Source organism: Ranitomeya variabilis, chromosome 3 (assembly GCF_051348905.1).
Source record: "Ranitomeya variabilis isolate aRanVar5 chromosome 3, aRanVar5.hap1, whole genome shotgun sequence".
Classification (NCBI taxonomy): domain Eukaryota; kingdom Metazoa; phylum Chordata; class Amphibia; order Anura; family Dendrobatidae; genus Ranitomeya; species Ranitomeya variabilis.
This window is the reverse complement of record NC_135234.1, coordinates 335764544-335787694: the sequence shown is the minus strand read 5'-3', so window position 1 is coordinate 335787694 and position 23151 is coordinate 335764544. Positions and strand designations below refer to the sequence as shown.

Genomic DNA, 23151 nt, shown 5'->3' with positions numbered 1-23151 from the left:
AAGGATACCTTCTGTCATTGTATCACAGGAGCCCCTGGAGAGCGGTCGCATCTGCCAATGAGACAGCTCTCCACGGGAGATTGTCGTGGGACACTCGTTAATACATGGATTACTGTGGATCAGGGAGTATATTGTTGGTTTATTATTTTTATATTTCTTACAGGTGATCGATGGCTTCTTGGATTAGCTGTGTGGTGTGTATGTACTGTATGTCTGTGTGTGGTTTTGTTTTTTTGTTTTTTTTACACTTGAACAAAGTGGCCGGATGATAGGACTATACTGTCCCATCATCCGGCTAGCTGTCACTATAGCAGGCATTGCCGGATGGGACTAGTAGTCCCATCGGACGATGCCTGTCTACACACAGGCCCGCACACACACATACAGCCCCGCATACACCCACAAACACACACAGCCCCACAAACTCCTGCACACAGATCCCCGCACAGCCCCGCAGACACACACAGATACATACAAACACCCGCATACAACACGCACATCTCTGCACACACACAGTCTCAGCCCACACACACAGTCTCAGCCCACACACACAATCTCTGCCCACACACTCTCCCCCCTCCCGATCTCAATGGGTGCAGAAACGCTGCAGATCCGCAAAAAATAATTGACATTGTCCTTTTTTTTTCTTATCTGCGTTTTCCGTGCTGATTTTTCCTCACCATTAGCACAGCATTTTTTTCCCATTGATTTACATTGTACTGTAAATCACTGGCGGATCTGCAGCGTTTCTGCACTGAAAAAAACGCTGCGGATCCGCAGCAAATATGCAGCGTGTTCACTACCCTAAGTCTAGCATAAACTCTAATTAATTTGCCGGGCCTGCTTTGCCATGCCCATCTCCGTTTCATCTACTTTGGCAGATCTAGCGAGGAGTGGAATCGAAAAGCCAAAATTTGCACTTTTTTTTCCCTACTTCGTACAGAAATTTTGTTACCTTTCAAGGTGTGTTACATCAGAATTCTAGCTTAAACACATTGATAACCCATAGTTTCCCACTTTTGTAGATGATGCTTAATGTAAGGGAAGAGAGAGACAGGCGTATAATTTGGAGGTGGATTGCATTGCGATGCTTGGACTGGCCGTCGGCTATCCCAAGCGGAGCAAGTCATCTACACAAAAATACTGTCATGCTTGGGTTGGGAGAGAAGATGGCCAGTCCCAGCATTGCGGTGCCATCCTCGTCCTTTGCTGTCTTAAGCCATGTGCTCAGACTTGGCGAGAGCTGTGTTACAGTTCCTTACACAGCAGCTAGCCAGAAGTGCCATTTTGCGGAGAGAGTTAAAAGTCGCCAGTTCCCACTTATTTTCTTGATCAGTGGGGACTCTTGGGCTATGTGCACACGTCAGGATTTCTGGCAGAAATTTTCCTGACAAAATCCGGACATTTCTGCCAGAAATGCGCATGCGTTTTTACCGCGTTTTTGACATGTTTTTTGTGCGTTTTTTCCCAATGCATAGAATAGCGAGAAAAACGCGAAAAAAATGCAAAATTAATGAACATGCTGCTTTTTTTTTCCGCAATGCGTTTTTTCCACGGAAAAAAGCGCACCATGTGCACAAAACATGCAGAATGCATTCTAAATGATAGGATGCATAATGTATGCGTTTTAAATGAGTTTTTATTGCATTTTTATCGCAAAAAAACCTGAACGTGTGCACATACCCTTAGAGTATTGTCCCCCACTGATCTTTATATTGTGAAAGATCCTAGTGATATGGCATTAATGTGAAGGTGAGCAAGGAGAGTGAAAAGCTGAGTAATGGCTATCAGGAATATGGACCTTCTTCTAGAATGGTATTGGCCGAAGAAACCCATTTCAGAAAGACCTCTGCAGATAACCAGTGGGACTAAGGCTGTGGTCAGACGAGCGTATGAGAAATCCATATGGTCACCCATGTGCTATCTCTGTGACATCCTTCCGATATCTGTTTTTATACATGTTTAAAGTGTACATGATCAAATGCCGTTTCCTAGGTTAATAATGGGAATGTATCCATAAAATCAGATGCTTTAGGCTGTGTGCACATGTTGCGTTTTTTTCACGTTTTTTCGCTATAAAAAACGCATACATTATGCATCCCATCATTTAGAATGCAGTCCGCAATTTTTGTGCACATGATGCTTTTTTTTCCGCTAAAAAAACGCATCACGGTTAAAAACGCAGCATGTTCATTAATTTTGCGGATTTTTCGCGTTTTTCCCTCTTTAATGCATTGGGAAGCTCCGGGAAAAAAAGCGTCAAAAACGCATCAAACACGAAAAAAACGCATGCGGATTTCTTGCAGAAAATGTCCGGTTTTGCTCAGGAAATTTCTGCAAGAAATCCTGAACGTGTGCACATAGCCTCAGAGGTAATTGTGTTGGGATCCGATTTCTCGGAATAGTATAGTGCTTGGTCCATGTGAATAAACTGTCATCTGAACAGCCCTATGGAATGACATTAGTCAGTGTGGTGTCTGATCATCACTCGGACACTCATCTGGTCGTGCCCTAAGGCTCATGTCCTCTGCTTTACTATGATATTTCCTCTGACTTATCATGCCGTTATCTGCGCCAGTTTTTCTTCTTTTGCGGTTTCATAATGTGCTCTTAGTATAGTTATGAAAGACACTGGGTAAACATTTGCCTATGTTCCTTTGGCTTTATGTAATATTTTAATCTATTACCTATCGTCTTTTTTTTGTCTGTAGATTTGTTGTGTGTGTTGATAGTTTTGTTGAGTTTGCACTGGACACCGATAAGAGCTGGAGTTGGAGCATTGGCAGGCGGCCGGGCACAGATCGTCTTCTCCGTGGACAGATAATCTGTTGTCCTGGGTGCGCTATGTATAGGCATGGCTGTACCAGCACACTCACTGTACAGGCTTGTGCAGCTCCACCGCTCTTTTGTTCTGAGTGGGTTTTCTTTTAGTGATTCTTCAACCACGTCCCTTCTGTCCATTGTTTAAGATGGTATCTGAAAAATGTTAGGGTACTGTCACACAGTACCATTTTGATCGCTACGACGGTACGATTCGTGACGTTCTAGCGATATCGTTACGATATCGCAGTGTCTGACACGCAGCAGCGATCAGGGATCCTGCTGAGAATCGTACGTCGTAGCAGATCGTATGGAACTTTCTTTCGTCGCTTGATCACCCGCTGACATCGCTGGATCGTTGTGTGTGACAGCGATCCAGCGATGTGTTCGCTTGTAACCAGGGTAAACATCGGGTAACTAAGCGCAGGGCCGCGCTTAGTAACCCGATGTTTACCGTGGTTACCAGCGTAAAAGTAAAAAAAAAACAAACAGTACATACTCACATTCCGGTGTCTGTCCCCGGCGTCTCAGCTTCTCTCCACTGTGTGAGCGTCTGCCAGCCGGAAAGCGAGCACAGCGGTGACGTCTGACGTCACCGCTGTGCTTGCCGGCTATGGCGCTTACACAGTGGAGAGAAGCAGAACGCCGGGGACAGACACCAGAATGTAAGTATGTACTGTTTGTTTTTTTTTTACTTTTACGCTGGTAACCACGGTAAACATCGGGTTACTAAGCGCGGCCCTGCGCTTAGTTACCCGATGTTTACCCTGGTTACCGGGGACTTCGGCATCGCTCCAGCGCCGTGATTGCAACGTGTGACAGCAGTCTACGACGCTGGAGCGATAATCATACGATCGCTGCGACGTCACGGATCGTGCCGTCGTAGCGATCAAAATGGTACTGTGTGACAGTACCCTTAGACTAAAGGGGTGTCTTAGGGAATAAGGATACAGTGCCACACTTGTGCATGGGCTGTTTCTCATTCACTGTGCTCAGGGCATTTACAGATCATACAACGTTAGGCCTCATTCAGACTTCTGTTTTTCACATACCGGTATCTGTTCTATCTGTGAATTTCACAGATGAACACTTACAGATTATAATCTATGGGTCCATTCTCATTTCTGTTTTTTTATTTTTGCAGACTGTTCGTGCAAAAGTCACGTAGATATATCACACATAAAATCAACCATACACATCTATCGGTCCATGAAAATCATGGACAGCACATTGGTGGCGTCAGAGTACAATCCATGTGCTGTCTATGATTAACATTGCAATGTATAGGAGAAGTTGTATCATTTATCTATCCATCGATGAAAAACACTGATGGTAAAAACAGACACACGGATCATACACTGATGACTCACATAATAAAAACCGTGAAACGGACCATACACTGATGACACACTGATGGTAAAAATGGACCCATGGACCGTACACTGACACGCTGATGGTAAAAATGGATACATGGATCGTATACTAGTGCTTGAAACGGACACACGTACCGTACACTGATGACACACTCATGGTAAAAACAGACACACAGACCGCACACCGATGACACACTAATGGTAATAATAAACACGCAGACTGACCGTGCACTGACACTGATTCCATTTTTTTTTTTTGCTCACGTGAGCAAACACCGATGTCTGAATGAGGCCTTAGGCATCGAGAGAACAAGTGTTCGGTCAACGTGTTGTAATTTCTGGCTAACATTATACAAGTCTAATATATTTATTATAGGTTTATGTATTTGAAGTGTTTAATGAGTGTATTCTCATCAGCGTGATACTCAGTGTGAAGGGAGGGGGAGGAAGTGAGCTATTACATCACTAACTGTGAATGATGGACCCTGTGTTATCTACTGCATGGTGTAATCCTGTCTGTGATAATAATGAGCCCGCTGAATAGCCTTCTCTATTATAAGGCCTAGTAGCCAGTGTGAAAATTGCAAGATGTCTATTTTTTTATATATAGATAGTGATATGGAGAATTTAAAAACAAAAAGCACAAACATATAATGTAAACCCTGATTTAAAGGGGTTCTCCATGTAAAATATATCCAGTAGTCCCCTTGTAAAATAAAAATAACATATATTCACCTCCCTTATAAGGAGGAATGCTTTATTTAGAAAGGAGTTTAAACAATAGAACATTTTCTAATAACACTTCCCCTTCAATGGAAGTGTCCCATTATAAAACTTGACATTTAATATGTATGCACTTATATGGTATGCATACACATACAGTCACTGTGTAAATACTGTGACAAAGTCACTGGTAAAGTGCTGGAGGGGAGATATGTTTCACTGTGCTTAATGGCATCTGTGATATAAAACCCAGAGATTTTCCTCCAGCACACTAAGTGCGGTGAAGGGTTACAGCTAATTTGTATAATGGGCTGAGTTTTATGTGGACATCCATAGAGCGGGTGGGAGGATGTCCGACTTATCTCCACCCCGGGGTATGGTCTGGGGCATAAATAGCTGGCTATTTTCTAGAGGAAGTAGTTGTTCGGTGTCTGGAGAGGAACATTCCGGGGAAGTGTTTGTGTTTTGCTCATACCTGAACCATTCGTCTTGCTAACCCTGAGTGGACAGATGCCTGCTAACACAAGGACTGTGCTTAGTGCTACCGTTTGCTTTTGTTTTGCCCAGAGGGCCGTGTTTACTCTGTGCTTCACCTTGGTTTATGCCGCATCTAATAAACCAAGGACATTCCAAAAGTAACAGTGTTCCTGTGTCTACCTCCGTGTAGAGCCGAGTGAGCTGATCTACCACAATACACACACTGACACACTCGCACCTATACACACAATCATACATTGGTGCTTATAGTGTATATGTCCAATCATAGAGAAATGATAGAAAAATATAAAAATGCAGCTTACCCCCATCCTAGTTATCTGCCCTATGGTAAATACGGCACTGCAGTGTTGTGTGCTTTGGCCTCACTCTGCTCAGCTTAACGATATACGGTACATAGTGTATTTATTATGTTATATAACATTATATACATGCATATTTATTGGCCCATGGGAACTGGGGGCAAAATTGTGGCTGAAAGGCAAGTGAGCCTTTGTCAAGCAAGTACAGAGTGACACAGATATATTCCATAGAGTTATCACACTATAAGGATAAAAAGGGAAAGCATATGCAAATACACAGCAATGATATAGATAGCAGGCATTTGGTAATAGTGACTACATAGTGTTTGGCATGTACTAAATATCTGAATAATATGCTAAATTCATTTTATAACATGTTTAATCTGAATTGTGTGAAGCAAACCAGTGGTGAAATGTAATAAAATGAGAGAGAGAGAGAGAGAGAGAGGGGTGCAAAAAAACGTTCATCTGAGGCCTCTTTCACACTTCCGTCTTTTATCTCACGTCGAAATCCGTCGATTTTTGAAAATGCAGGATCCTGAATTTTCCCATAGACTATTAGCGACGGATTGTGACGGACAGCCATCCATTTCATCCGTCGTGCACTGGATCCGTCGGAAAATAGCGGTCCGTCATGGAGAGAAAACGTTCCGTGAGACAAAAGCCGGATGTGTGAAAGAGGCCTAATAATCATGGGACGCTGATATCTGTGATTGCCTGGCATGATTATGCTCATATGATGTCGCTAGAAAACTGCCTGTTGCACTTTGTAGTTGCTTGCTCTTCAGCCTCAACGTTGCTACCTGTTCACATGGGCCAAGAAATACACCTGTTTTTTGTATTGAATTTGCTGTTGAGTACTTCTCACTTTCTTCACTTTGTAACCTATGGCTGGCACCTATACACGCACATATGCCCGCATCCATTTAAATCTTCCAGTTAGAAATTTACTGTGTGATTTCCTTTATTTCTTCCTACATGTGTGTGTATACATCTGTATTAAAGGGCTGGCTTACATCGGAGGGAGCAGAATGCTGTCCGCACCCCCCAGCGCTCTCGCTGAGTACACATGGAGCAGGTGTCTGTACTAGGGCGCTGTGACTCTGCAGAGCATAATTACAGGCTGCTGCAGTCACTGTATTATTGATGTGACTTAACCCTTACTCCTTATTATAAAGTCCACGTCAGCTCTCCATATGCTTCACCTGCCGTGTGAGATATTTGCCTCTTATGCCTTCCAGAGACAATGGCGGAGAATGTGTATTCTAAATGCATATTGTTCTCCTGCACGCCCGTATACACGGTGTCAGAAGCGGAGGTACAGGGTATTTCTTGGAATGCACATCCTGCTCGGCCTCAGCTGCCCACTGTACGTGAGATGCCCTCACCTGGCGTCGCCTACATCACAAGCAGCTGTTCTTTTTCACTAACACCCTGGGGAGCTGAAAGTTATTGACTGTTATCTGTCATAAGCTTACCATATATTTGTGGTGATGTTACATCTGAAAAACAATCTTGGCCTTAGAAACCATGCACAACCCTTGTTTGCCAGGTTTATTTTAGTCATAGTTTCCAAAATCGGACAATTGCGGCAAAACACGCACTATGGCTGCAATGTATGAAGCCCCCTGATACGTTGGGTCCCGTTCATAGACTGAATGATACCAAGGGATGGCCTGATTCTGTGAGATAATTTTAAAAAGGTATATCACATAATAGTAGTTAAGAGTGCAAAAAAATAGCAAATTTGAGTAGGAGGGGAGAAAAAATGTAACTAGGGCTAATCTCTCCCTAGACTGACCCTAGACTCACCCTTCCTAGCAGCAGAGGTTGGCACCCTAGTTGTTGACGTAATGGCGCCCCCGCACAACGTCGGCAACCCTAAAGGCCCTCATGCACCCTAAAAAATCTTACACTAAATATACGCAAACAATACACACACACACAAAGAAATACCCAATGTAAAAATTATCTTGTAGTGCCAGGAGAGATAAGCGACCCAAAAATGGGTGGCAAAATAAACCGAAAAATAGCAGCAAAATGACCTATATCAAATGACAATACTTTAAACTGCGATCAAGGACCAGAGATTCATAGATATTTTGACTGAAAAAAAGCTCTATGCCTAATAATAGAGCCGAAGTCTAAGGCTATGTGCACACGTTGCGGATTCTCTGTGGATCCGCAGCGTTTTTTGAGGTGCAGAAACGCTGCAGATCCGCAAGTGATTTACAGTACAATGTAAATCAATGAGAAAAAAAAATGCTGTGCACACTTTGCGGAAAATCCGCTGCGGAAACGCTGCTGTTTAAAAGAAGTAGCATGTCACTTCTTTTTTGTGAATCTGCAGCGTTTTTGTACCCATTCCATTATAGAAAACCGCAGGGGTAAAAAACGCAGCAAAAACGCACCATAAACGATGCGGAACCGCACAAAAACGCGACAAATCCGCAGGTGCGTTTTCTGCCAGGAGAGGCAGAATCCGCACCAGAAATTCCTAAGCCTAATCCGCAATGTGTGCACATAGCCTAAAATGCTGATAACAATGTTACAGTTTTAAGTGATAAAGTCACTATTCCTATTGCACTATACCCTTAGATTTTAGATGGTTTTATAATATACATATTATTTGTCAAATGACCTATCTATTGATTAGCGAATACCCAATCTAGCAGTGGCAAATGCCACATTAAATATCTCTATTGCACAATGCCCATATACTTTTGTCAAATGACCTACTATGGGTGCCCAATCAGGTATTGGCAGATGCCGTACTTCAATAATCATATTGCATAATGCCCATCAAAAAAATCATCTGCCATTTTTACAAAACAAGAAGAAAACAACAGGGTACTGGCAGTTCAAAACTATAGCAAATAAACCAATGGTCTCAGCTCACTCCTGATTACACAAACCAAGACATGGGTAAAAAAAAAATAGTTTCAGAAAAAAGATTCCACCAAATTGTGGTACTTATCAGTCATTGTTCAGCTCTCTCTATTGCCCAACGTGTTTCCCCCTTGAGATAAAAGGGTTCATCAGGGGACTTAAGGTACCTTCACACGAAACGACATCGCTAGCGATCCGTGACGTTGCAGCGTCCTCGCTAGCGATATCGTTTCGTTTGACACGCAGCAGCGATCAGGATCCTGCTGTGATATCGCTGGTCGCTGAATAAAGTCCAGAACTTTATTTGGTCGTCCGATCGCTGTGTATCGTTGTGTTTGAAAGCAAAAGCAACGATACCAGCGATGTTTTACACTGGTAACCAGGGTAAACATCGGGTTACCAAGCGCAGGGCCACGCTTAATAACCCGATGTTTACCCTGGTTACCAGCGTAAAAGTAAAAAAACCAAACAGTACATGCTCACCTGCGCGCCCCCAGCGTCTGCTTCCTGACACTTACTGAGCGCCGGCTTGCAGGCTTCAATCTTCCCTCTGGCCGTTTATATCAATAAAGGTTTATTTTAGAGGTCTAAAGTTTTTTTGTTTGTAATAATAGTAAGACTTCAATGAAGAATTTTTTATGAAGGTTTTCCTGATTCTGTGAGGTCTATTGACTCTTGACCCCAAACTTTGACATATGATATTTTTTAAGGCTCGTGAATTCAGTTGTGTTAAATGGATATTCCCACAATTGAAACATATCCCCTGTGCATAGAATAGCGAATACCTTACTGCTCACTGTGCAGGTCCAACCTCTAGGACGCCCAGCAATCCCAAAAACAGTGCTCTGGATGAGGATGGACCTCCACTACGTTCATTGTCTATGGGACTGCAGGAAACAGCCAAGCATTGCACTTTCCTTTCTCCGGCAGTCCCATAGACGAAGAGTAGAGTAGAGGGCGAGAATGCAGACCTTTGCTTCATTCAGATGTGTTCTCAGGATCCAAAGCCTTGTTCTCTGGATTGCAGTGGCCCCAGCGATCAGAAAGTTATCCCTGAGTACTAAAGTTAGGGGATAAATTACTCTTGTGGGACCACGATTTGTATGTGCTAATTCATAATGCCTCAGCTAATGACCTTTACAAAATTGCTCTTGTCAGTGTTGTCCTCCGTGTGACAGTGAGGGAGACTTTTCTGGAAGATGTAGCTGGGATCAACTTTGGAAGAATGTTAGGGAGTATTCAGATTATGTGCTTAAAGGAGTTGTCCGTTTCATTTTAGCAAATGTGCTGTGGCCATTAACTAATAGGTAAGTACTACAGGCTTTCATTCTGATACTTCCTGCACCTTCCTCACAGGCTGCACTGCTGTTCTATTTTCAAAATGGCTGCTTGTGAGGGAGCATGTGACCAGACCTGTCCATCTTCCAGTAGAACAATTACTTTTCCATATGGGGTGTTTTTCAGTTGGAGGAGGCTGATGGCCAGGATTGGTCATGGATTAGAGAGCTGTGCAGTCTGTGAGGAAGGCTGTACTAACCAGAGCAAAAGATCCTGTCTACTTACTTCGTCTGGGTGTCCTGAAAATGATCACGTCACAGCACAGGTTCACTCTTTCGGCGACATTATGGTCTATGGCCCCGACGGGACCACCAAGCGTGTGAGAAAATGCAATGTGAAAGCACCCAAATACTTATATATTAGAAATATCACAAAATCATGTTCCCAACACATTTGGCAAAAAGAAAGATAAATTGGACAACCTCTTTAACCCCTTCATGACCGCCGATACACATTAAAACAGCATCTTCTAAGGGACCTTAGGTTATGTGCTCATGTTCCATAGTTGCTGCGGGTCGGACACTGCTTACTCCAATACTCACCGTGTGCATGACACTTCAGGTTTCTCTCACATTGCCAACATCAGGTCACGTACCCCCCGGACTCGATACAGGTATGGCGCCCAATTTATAAAAGTGAATATTTCAGCCTTATTAGGGAGCAAAAACATAAGAGCGACCTTCACAGAATGCAGCCTTAGTGCTGCTGAAGCTGGCTCTTTTACCTTAATAGGCCCTGGGGGGGTGACAGGTTCCCTTCAATATATATATGTCACATACGCTTCCAGAGGTATGGGCCTTTTTTCTTACATGCTAATTTTTCTAGTCATTATAAGGGGCGTGGCTCCAAGAGTAATTCGGTAATTAGGCAGTACATAAAGACACACTCCTATAAAAAATCCCGTAAGCCACGCCCTTTTGTAAAGAGCAGGAAAAATTAACACTAAACAAAAGGCCCAGAACTCTGTTTGGTTTTTAAAAGGCATGCTCAGAGGAGCAGTGGGATTAAAATAAGGGCAATAATTGACCACTTTTGACTTGGTGACAGCTCCTTTTTAAGTTGCAGCTAAAAATGTTTTTTTTGTGTGTTTTATATGTGATTTTATTATGGTTTTGTGATTCAGTAGTTGATTACACTGTTTTTTAGAGATAAATATGTAAATGAATGTGTTTCGCCTGTTAAAATTGTGGAACTAATTATTGTTCCATAATAAAAAGTTACTGTAGTCCTTTTCATTAGTCGGTGTAGTAACAGCATAGCGTGATATTTTGCTAGTCCGCTTTGGTGTGTCGTAGCCAAAGTCGCCACCTATAGGCTTTTTTCCTTTCTTTTGCCAAAATGTTTAAATGTATAAAATCTGTCCAGGACATTTACTTTGCTTTCTGCTCATTTATATGGATTTTTGCTCCATAAATATACGTAGCTTGTTAAGGGAGTCTGGTGATTTCCCATAGGAAGTGCCTGATGTTTCTCTCTCTTTAGTAACATTTTTGGTCCTTAGGAGGCCCTAACCCTACTGGTAAGCACCACACACTCTTCAAAAACCTAGTGAACGTGGTGGAATATAGGAAATAGTCACAAATATTGTCACAAGTATGGATTGCATCATATTTTTTTATAAGGCTATGTGTGCATGTTGAGTATTTGCTTGCAGAAATTTCTGCAAGGTTTCTGCATCTCTTGGCAGGAAAAAAAGCTGTGGAAAAAACGTGCGTTTTTGCCTTGTTTTTTTATGCTTTTTTTATGCGTTTTTGCAAGAATATGTATGTAATTTTACTTTGTTTTTTAAAATATGAGCACAGGTGCTGGCAGATGAGACTACGTCTCCCATCAGCGGCACCTGCTGTTAGTGTTGTCAGTGACAGCAGACGCAGCCCGATGAGAGCAGTAGTCTCATCAGCCCACGCCTGCGGGTCACAGCTGACATCTGACAGTATGATCCCACAGCGCTGTGACCGACGGTCTGCGGTAACTTTACCGCAGGTGACAGTCACAGCTGCGGGATCACACTGACGTCTGACCGCATGATCCCGCAGCGCTCTGAACGACAGTATCGGCGGTAGCGTTACTGCGGGTCGCAGTCACAGCTGTGGGATCACACTTACATCTGACAGCATGATCCTGCAATGCTCTGACCGGAGGTCTTACCGGCGGTCGTGTTAACGCCGTTAAGAACCACCATGCCGGTGTTTCCCACACTGTCACCCAGATGGCAGCGTGGGAAACGCTATTGGAAGTCGGTAATACGCAAAACAAAAACTCAGCAAATCCACAAACATTTTCATACCAGAGGATTTGACTGACTCCATTGAAGTCAATGGGTGAGTAAACGCAAAGAATTGACATGCTGCAGAAAAAAACGTACTGCAAATACTCAAGGGAAATTTACTGATCATGTGCACAGCACTTCAGGATTGTCATCGAATAAGCTTGCATAAGGATTCCATAGTGTTTTTGGCCCATTTCCGCGCTGAAAAATCTCCGCAAAAACGGCACACAGCCTGCCACTCATAAGGCCATGAAAAAATCCTCCAGAGCATTTTTGCTACGCTTACTAAAAATACCAAACAAATAAAAAGAGCATGTAAACAAACTCTGTCCGCTACCATCTTCCAAAAATGCTGATTGTAATAAATGATGAGCTCTTTTCCGAATAACTTCTATCCACATTCTGTTATTTTCAGATTCAGAAATTCAGAGGAAGACGCCATGGAGAGTTCTCTCTTAAGAATGCCGGCTTCTGACTGTAGGAGGAGACGAGTGACCTGCACGGCGCGGCCATACTTGTTGTACTCTCTAACATGCTGGAGCATTCTCTTCTCCATGACAGGTGATTTCTGGAGTGGGATGTAGGATATACAAGGTGTTCTGAACTAATTCTAGAACAGATGTACTCTCATCCAAAGGCACACCGCAGAATTAGGGGGGGGTGCAGATTTCTGGATATACCCTAGTCTCTATTATACCACGGAGAAAGGATATGGGGAATACTTCTAGTTTTGCTTCTGTAGAATCTAGGGATGTCAGATTTTAGGCAGAAGACATGCCAGGCACACATGCTGTACGGTGGCATGCTCCTTGGTACAGACCTAGTCCTACCATGCTTTCTTTGAACTGCTTTTATAGCGTTCAAATCCCTGATTAATCCTCGTGTGAAAACCAAAATGATTTCTACAATCGTAAAAGCTGTTTTTCTCCTTGCCAGTTAAAGGGTTAATGTCTCCCAGCAAGCCTGAGCATCTTAAATTGTAGACTTGTACACATTCCATGTCGACTCACATGAGCATCTTCGGCTTATGGAGTGGAATCAGGTCAGAGCCTCCCCTCCAAAGTGTGCGTGTGGGGGAAGGGGCCGAATCTCCTAGTGTCGAACACACAAGCCTGTCTGATGCCGCGAGACGGAGCGATGGTGCCAAGTGATGTCATCACAGCTAACTGATGGTTGTCCTTTACATTGGCTAATGGATGTGGACTACTAAATGCATGCATTTGGCTAAAAATCATTGTTGCTGTTGGGATCCATTAAAAATATTGGACCGTTTGCCTTTGTATTGCACAATCTGGGTATAAATAAGTTTACTGAGAATTCGTCCATCAGGTTGACTTATTTTGACAACTGATTTATGACAACAACAGAACCATCTAACTCATTTTGCAGGCAGCCATACACAGTGCAACACTGAGGCTATATAGATCGAACAGCGCAATCTTTTTAATGAACCCCAATTTAAAAAGTGATTAGTATGGGTGGATTGGCATATGGCCAATTGAATGGAGCCGAAGAAAGAAATGTCATTCACACCCACCTACCTGCTGTGAATACAAGTTTTGGTTGACTTTAGCCGCACATACATTTTATGTATTCTTTGCACATTTATTATTAACTGTAACTCCCATGAGTTTGAGCAGTTTGCATCAGGGAGTATAAATAACTGCTATATGCACATCATTCAGTTTTCAAGAAATGGCCATATGTGCTGTTTTTCTCAACCTAGTCCCCTTCATAAGCAATCATGTACTATACGGTTTTCTTGTATGAGAATTAATAAAATGGACTACTGCATTCAGTTTAACTCTTTAGGTGTATTTACACTGGCCGCTTATTGGGAATGAGTGTTCCTAGGAATGCTCATTTTTGATGAGTGTAAACAAGCTGTCAGTCACCAATGAATGAGCAGTATGGAACATGTGCTGCTAAGAAGGCTGACAGTCTATGCATTACAGATCCTTCTTGCGCATGCGAATGGAGGTGGCCTGTCTAAGCAGACTATTAAATATCCAAAGATCAGATTTTATGTAGCCCTGTCATGCGCAATTCCTAAATTAAAGTATCACTTCAGCATTTTTTATTGCAGTGCTGGAGTGGTGCTACTAACGTAAGATCATTGCACCTAGTATTATACTTACCACCCGCCGTCTTCAGCTCTTCCCAGTGCCGCTCCAGTCCCACGCCGCCATCTCGAGAACGCAGCTTCTGACTGACTAGAAGGCATAGGTAATGGTCTCCAGCTCTCAATGCAAGTCTGAGAAACAGAAAGAGGCTCTCATAGATGTGCACAGAAAAGGGAACTCTGGCTCTCGCAGCAAACACTGGAGTGATCCGGTAGGTTACAAACTGCTGGAGACCAAGCGGAGCGGCAACAGCAGAAGATGGCGGATTGTAAGTATAAGGGTATGTTTCCACAGTCCGTAAAGGCAGCGCTTTAGACACAGCAGATACCCACTCCGTCCAAAGCGCTGCCGGTTTTTGTACGCGCGGTGATTCCGCATGTGCTCATTTTTTGGAATCACCACATCCTATACATAGGACAGTGCTATTTATCTTGCGGATACTGAGCGTCTCCACAAGATAAATAGACATGCTGCGGTCTGTAAAGATACGCCGCATGTGCATATATGCAGGTCTGCCACCTGCATCTTTGAATGCATAGTGGAGATGGGATTTCCTACAATCCCCTCCAGTATGCTGTAACATCTGAACGTTGCGGATTGGATGCTGCGGCTATACGCAGCGTCCGATCCGCAGCAATTACTGAACGTGGGAACATACCCTAAAACTACTGGTAAGTGTAGGGGCCTTGCATTAGTAGCGCCACTCCAGCGCTGTAATAAAAAAAGCAATGGAGTGGTCCTTTATGGAAATAAAATGTCTGGAGTTGAGTCTCGTGGTAGAATTTGCAATTGGTAGTTTTTCATGAAACTCTCAAGATACAGTGCAGAGAAGTATGAATGCAACTGAAGTAGACCACCTTGAGGCTGGAGAAAACCAAAGCGAACCTATCAGAAGAGATCACAGAAACTTTAGGAGAGAATAAATCCACAACTTGCTGTGCTTTATTAGTGCCCCGAGGACTTAGAAACACCAAAAAGCCTAGAAGAGCACTAGAGAAAAGCTCCATCCATCTGTTCTAGCCAAGTCAAGAAGACTATCAAGCAGGTGGATTTATCACGACCATTGGTCTACAATCAGATGCCTTCATGAAAATAATCCTTGAAGGTTTCTCTCGAGATGCACACAAATAGAACTCACAAAAAAAGTTGGCAGATTAAACTTGACAAGAAATTATTAGTGATGAGCGAATATACATCTGTTAGCCAGCTTGATTACATGTGGGGATTCCCTAGCAACCAGGCAACCCCCAATGTACTTATGCTGGCTAACAGATGTAAATCATTCAGCTGCGGCGATGAAAACTAAATCTCTGAGCACTAAAAAATACTCGGAGGACACCCAAGCGTGCTCTGGGAATTCTCGAGTAACGGGTATATTTGCTCATCACTAGAAATTATCTTTAAAAAAAGAAAAAACGCCCAGTTATGGAACAAGATTGTGCGGACAGGGGAAATCAATAACAACTTGTACCAGAATTATAGGAAGCGAACAGTACGAAGAAGGAAAGTCAGGGCTCATGACCTGCAGTCTGTCCATATCATCTGTCACTATGGTGGGGGGAGTGTTATGGCATGGACATGTATGGCCCCCAACGGAACCAGGTTACTGCTATACACTGATGATGTGACCGTAGATAGAAGTGGCAGATGGACTTATTAACTTCATAGATTGTTACCTGGTTCAGTCAAATATTGTAAAACTGGTAGAATGGTGATCCACAGTAAAGATGATGTTGACGCCAAACATAACAAGAAAGCTACCGAGTAGCCTGTTATGGTAATGTGATGGAGTATTCTGCAATGGCCAAGCCAGTCACCTAGCCAAAATCCGATGGAGCATGATTTTCACTTGCATCAGTCTTAATGTTGAGTGCACATGATTAAGATGTGCCAAATTCATTAAGGGGCTCGTGCCTTCACAAGAAATGTTCTGCAGTTGGGGACAGGAGTACTTTTCTGTTGTAATTTGTGCCTTCGTCTTGGTGTAAATTATGATGAATGAGTTAGCCATGCCCCCTCCAACTAAGCACCATCCTCTTTCATAAAGTTGCAAATAGTGTAAAAATATTTTTTTGGGGCCTAATTACAAATTGCACAAAAATTGTTGCGATATTTCAGTTTTACGCCTAATGAATCAAAAGCCCAATTGTGGCTGCCCATTTATCCTTCGCTCTTTGTTGAGTTCTCAGTCCTACAATCAGCCCTTGTACAGAGTTTCAGTGGATATTATCAATAAAATATGAACATGCATAAGAAACGTCTGCATAAAGTGACCAAATAAATAGCCCTGACTGCTGATTATTACAATTACTAGATGGTAGCCCGATTCTAACGCATCGGGTATTCTAGAATATGTATGTAGTTTATTTATGAAGATTTTCGAATAATACATTGAATACATAGGATTCGGCCGGCCGGGTGCGACCAATTAGCGAAGCGTGGTTCAAATCCCGCGGCAATTCGCGGCCGGACTGCGCCTGTCACTGATTGTTCGCGGCCGGCCACGTAGTACATAGCACAGCCACGTAGTACATAGCACAGCCCACGTAGTACATAGCACAGCCACGTAGTATATTGCACAGCCACGTAGTTTATAACAGCCCACGTAGCATATAACACAGCTCACGTAGTATATAAAAGCCCACGCACGCAGTATATAACACAGCCCACGTAGTGTATAACCCAGCCCACGTAGTGTATAACCCAGCTCATGTAGTGTATAACACAGCCCACGTAGTGTTTAACACAGCCCACGTAGTGTTTAACACAGCCCACGTAGTGTTTAACACAGCCCACGTAGTGTTTAACACAGCCCACGTAGTGTTTAACACAGCCCACGTAGTGTTTAACACAGCCCACGTAGTGTTTAACACAGCCCACGTAGTATATTACACAGCCCACGTAGTGTTTAGCACAGCCCACGTAGTACATTGCACAGCCCACGTAGTACATTGCACAGCCCACGTAGTACATTGCACAGCCCACGTAGTACATTGCACAGCCCACGTAGTACATTGCACAGCCCACGTAGTACATTGCACAGCCCACGTAGTACATTGCACAGCCCACGTAGTACATTGCACAGCCCACGTAGTACATTGCACAGCCCACGTAGTATATTGCACAGCCCACGTAGTATATTGCACAGCCCACGTAGTATATTGCACAGCCCACGTAGTAAATAGCACAACCACGTAGTATATAGCACAGCCCACGCAGTATATAACACAGCCACGTAGTATATAGCACAGCCCACATAGTATATTCCACAGCCCACGTAGTATATTCCACAGCCCACGTAGTATATTCCACAGCCCACGTAGTATATTCCACAGCCCACGTAGTATATTCCACAGCCCACGTAGTATATTCCACAGCCACGCAGTATATAGCACAGCCACGCAGTATATAGCACAGCCACTTAGTATATTGCACAGCCCATGTAGTATATTGCACAGCCCACGTAGTATATTGCACAGCCCACGTAGTATATTGCACAGCCCACGCAGTATATAGCACAGCCCACCTAGTATATAACACAGCCACGCAGTATATTGCACAGGCCACGCAGTATATAGCACAGCCACGCAGTATATAGGACAGCCACGCAGTATATAGCACAGCCACGTAGTATATTGCACAGCCCACGTAGTATATAGCACAGCCACGCAGTATATTGCACAGCCGACTTAGTATATAGCACAGCCCACGTAGTATATAGCAATGTGGGCATCATATCCCTGTTAAAAAAAAAAAAAAAAAAAGAATGAAAATAAAAAAGTTATATACTCTCCCTCCATCGTCCCCCCAGATCCAGCTGAGGCGTTTACCGATGCTCCTCACTACGCTCCGGTCCCATCTTGCGAGATGATGACGTAGGTGTCTCGTGAGACCGCATGTCATCATCTCGCGAGATCACAATGCATGGAGCGGTCACCGGAGCGTCACGAGGAGCGGGAAAAGCCTGTTCTGGATCCGGGGGCCGACGGACGGTGAGTATATAACTATTTTTTATTTTTTTATTATTTTTAACATTAGATCTTTTTACTATTGATGCTGCATAACGCGGTCCGTTAACGCTGCCATTAACCCTGTGTGAGCGCTGACTGGAGGGGAGTATGGAGCAGGCACTGACGGCTGGGGAGTAGGGAGGGACTAATTCTCGGCCGAACTGTGCCCCGTCGCTGATTGGCGACGCGGGATTTCCGGGACAGACAGACAGACGGAAGTGACCCTTAGACAATTATATAGTAGACTAGATGTTGGCCCGATTCTAACACATTGGGTATTCTAGAATATGTATGTAGTTTATTTATGAAGATATAAGAATAATGCAAATTTTTTTTTTTTTTACAAATTTCTAAAAAAAAATTTCACCACTTAAAGAAAACAAACAAACAAACAAAAACTATATGTTTGGTATCTGCGTACTCATATTGAGCTAGGGAATCCTATTGTCAGGTCCTTTTTACCATATATTGAACACGGTAAATGAAAATCCCCCAAAACTATTTTGGAATTGAACTTATTTTGCAATTTCACTGCACATGAAATTTTAGAATGAATGGTGTCATTCAAACTTACAACTTGTCCCACAAAAACAAACCCCTATGCAGGTTTGGTATCTGCGTACTCATATTGAGCTAGGGAATCCTATTGTCAGGTCATTTTTACCATATATTGAACACGGTAAATGAAAATCCCCCAAAACTATTTTGGAATTGAACTTATTTTGCAATTTCACTGCACATGAAATTTTACAATGAATGGTGTCATTCAAACTTACAACTCGTCCCACAAAAACAAACCCCTATGCAGCTATATGGTTGGAAACATAAGAAAAAAAATTATGGCTCGTGGAAGAAGGGGAGGAAAGAACTAAAATGGAAAATTGCCCAAAGGCAAAGGGGTTAAGGTTTGGTGGAGGAGAGATAATACTATGGGGCAATTTTTCATGAGTTGGTCTGCCCCATTTAGTCCACTGAATGCATGAGCAGTTTAGACAATGGTATGCTTCCAATTTTGTCAGAACAGTTTGGAGATGCTCTTTTCTGCTTCAGCATTACTGTACCCCAGTGCACAAACCAGTGACCACAAGGCATGATTGGGTGAGTTTGGTGTGGAAAAACTTGACTGGTCCATACAAAGCCCTAACCTCAACCCATTGAAATCTTATGAGATGAACTGGAACGAAGATTGTGAGCCAGGCCCTCTCATCCAACATGACAAATGATCTTCTAAACCAGTGTTTCTTAACTCCAGTCCTCAAGGATTTCTCTAGTATTGCATAGGTTATGGAATTAATGCTTGAGAAGGTGATGAAATTATCACCTGTGCAATACTAAGGATATCCTTAAAACTTAACCTGTTGGTGGGTCTTGAGGACTGGAGTTGAGAAACACTGTTTTAGACGAATAAGCAAAAAATTCCCACAGAAACCCTCCAAAATCTAGAAAGCGAGGAAACTGTTATTGCTGGAAAGTTCGAATCAACATCATATTAAGGTCTGAACTAAGGGTGAATTCACACTTTGCAGGTTTTATTGCAGGAAGTCTATTTAATTCATTTGAATGGGGTTATTTCAGATGAATGGGACAGTTTCAGAAGTTCCTGCAACAAAATGCACAGCAGATACGCAATGTTATGTATGGTTCCATGAATGGCTTTCGTTGTCAACCATTTGGTGTTAATTTTCTCCCATGTCTTTCTTTTTATAGATGCCGGCCAAAGCAATTCTTTATGTCAGAGAGGTAGAATTTTCTTTGGGCTTGGTCTGAGGACTAAGAATCATACTCACTCCTGGACGGTGGCTGACGGCCTCCAGTCTGTTTACTCCTGCCATGATTCTTGCTGTCAAAACCACTCCTGCAATGTATTCTGGATGTTGAAGGGCACATGTGTCCTCGCTGACTGTAGGACTCCGCAAAGTTGTATGGCAACTAAGATGCGTTCTAGAGACTCTCTCTTAGTGGAAATATTTAGGGAAGGCTCATCACAGACTTCACTGTATCGCCACTTTTCAGATACTTCAGAAGAAAGAGATGAAAAATTTCACAGGGAATGGTGGAAAACTGGGGCGCCAGCCAGACATAAAAGACAATTGGGTGATGGAAAAGATGAAAAAGAACCACAAGTTCCAGAAAATGGGTTGAAGGGACAAAGACCGCTATCAAAGAACAAACCCCATGATGACTTAAGAGCAAAACAAATAGCGGAAGTAAGTGAATTCTTATAGTAAATTATTTAGAAAAATTTGGGATAATGTGCTATTTGCATGTTCCTAGTTAGTAGCAATATTTTGCATCTCATATAATTTTACACATTACAAAACCATTTTGGATTAAGCACCAAGGAAGCAGTGACTCTTTTATTGTATGGCTCTCCCTGAACTTTTGGTAGTATTACTCTTCTATAGCATCTTTCCAAGCCTTATCAAGCAATTTTACATTTCTAAGATTTTTTATCATTAACCCCTTAACCGCTTTACCTCCAAGGGTGGTTTGCACGTTAATGACCAGGCCAATTTTTACAATTCTGACCACTGTCCCTTTATGAGGTTATAACTCTGGAACTCTTCAACGGATCCTGATGATTCTGACTTTGTTTTCTCGTGACATATTGTACTTCATGATAGTGGTAAAATTTCTTTGATATTACCTGCGTTTATTTGTGAAAAAAACAGAAATTTGGCGAAAATTTTGAAAATTTCGCAATTTTCCAACTTTGCATTTTTATGCAATTAAATCCCAGAGATATGTCACATAAAATACTTAATAAGTAACATTTCCCACATGTCTACTTTACATCAGCACAATTTTGTAACCAAAATTTTTTTTTGTTAGGGAGTTATAAGGGTTAAAAGTTGACCAGCAATTTCTCATTTTTACAACACCGTTTTTTTTTAGGGACCACATCTCATTTGAAGTCATTTTGAGGCATTTATATAATAGAAAATAACCAAGTGTGACACCATTCTAAAAACTGCGCCCCTCAAGGTTTTCAAAACCACATTCAAGAAGTTTATTAACCCTTCAGGTGTTTCACAGGAATTTTTAGAATGTTTAAATAAAAATGAACATTTAACTTTTTTTCACAAAAAATTTACTTCAGCTCCAATTTGTTTTATTTTACCAAGGGTAACAGGAGAAAATGGACCCCAAAACTTGTTGTACAATTTATCCTGAGTACGCCGATACCCCATATGTGGGGGTAAACCACTGTTTGGGCGCATGGCATAGCTCAGAAGCGAAGGAGCGCCATTTGACTTTTCAATGCAAAATTGACTGGAATTGAGATGGGACGCCATGTTGCGTTTGGAGTGCCCCTGATGTGCCTAAACATTGAAACCCCCCACAAGTGACACCATTTTGGAAAGTAGACCCCCTAAGGAACTTATCTAGATGTGTGGTGAGCACTTTGACCAATTAAGTGATTCACAGAAGTTTATAATGCAGAGCCGTAAAAATAAAAAATCATATTTTTTTCACAAAAATGATCTTTTTGCCCCCAATTTTTTATTTTCCCAAGGGTAAGAGAAGAAATTGGACCCCAAAAGTTGTTGTCCAATTTGTCCTGAGTACGCTGATACCCCATATGTGGGGGTAAACCACTGTTTGGGCGCACGGGAGAGCTCGGAATGGAAGGAACACTGTTTTACTTTTTCAACGCAGAATTGGCTGGAATTGAGATCGGACGCCATGTCGCGTTTGGAGAGCCCCTGATGTGCCTAAACAGTGGAAACCCCCCAATTATAACTGAAACCCTAATCCAAACACATCCTTAACCCTAATCCCAACGGTAACCCTAACCACACCCCTAACCCTAATCCCAACCCTATTCCCAACCGTAAATGTAATCCAAACCCTAACTTTAGCCCCAACCCTAACCCTAACTTTAGCCCCAACCCTAACTGTAGCCTTAACCCTAGCCCCCAACCCTAACCCGGGTAGTTATTAACCATATAACGGCGGCCGCAAAAAAAAAGCGCGATTTGCCATTTAATTTCTCTGTCCTCTAATCAGAGGACAGAGAAATAGGGTCTCCGATCACCCCCCGATACTTACCTGTGTCTTCCGGTGTCCCTGGATCCTCCTGCTTCCCCGCACGGCCGCTGGCATCTTCTTCCGGTAAGAAAATGGCGGGCACATGCATAGTGTGCCAACCAAGCTTTGCCGGCTGGGACCCGGCAACAATAGGAAGATTTTTCCTATTGGTTCATTTTGGTCACTATGATAGACCCATCACAGGGATCAAAATAAAAAAAAAAGTAAATGAACCCCTCCTTTATCATCCCCTTAGTTAGGGAAAAATAATAAAATAAAAAAATGCATTTATTTCCATTTTCCCATTAGGGTTATAGTTGGGCTAAAGTTAGGGTTAGGGTATGTTTCCACGTTAAGGATTCATTCAGGATTGGATGCTGCGTACAGCCGCAGCGTCCAGATGTTACAGCATAGTGGAGACATCTTTCCAGACCACAGCATGTCTATTTATCTTGCGGAGATGCTCCGTCTCCGCAACATAAATAACAGTCTATGAAAATGATGCAGTGATTTCGCATGTGTTCAGTGAACACATCCGGAATCACCGCGCGTACAACAGGGGGCGGCACTTTGGGCGGAGCGGGGTATTGGAAACATACCCTTAGAGTTGGGGCTAAAGTTAGGGTTAGAGTTGGGATTAGGGTTAGGGTTGGGATTAGGGTTTGGATTAGGGTTAGGTTTGTGGTTAGGGTTATGGTTAGGGTTGGTATTAGGGTTAGGGTTGGGATTAGGATTAGGGTTGTGATTAGGGTTATGGTTGGGATTAGGGTTAGGGGT

The 23151-nt window shown here is 42.8% G+C and overlaps 1 protein-coding gene across 1 annotated transcript in view; it reads left to right on the top strand.

Annotated features, from left to right (window-relative positions):
- The window catches only part of KIAA0319L (KIAA0319 like), a 202265-nt gene that overhangs the window by 39639 nt on the left and 139475 nt on the right, over positions 1–23151 (top strand). The window contains exons 3-4 of the mRNA XM_077295806.1: positions 12625–12770; positions 20050–20549. Coding sequence (XP_077151921.1) covers positions 12650–12770; positions 20050–20549 — 621 coding nt within the window. The 5' untranslated portion in view covers positions 12625–12649. The remainder of the gene's footprint in view (positions 1–12624; positions 12771–20049; positions 20550–23151) is intronic.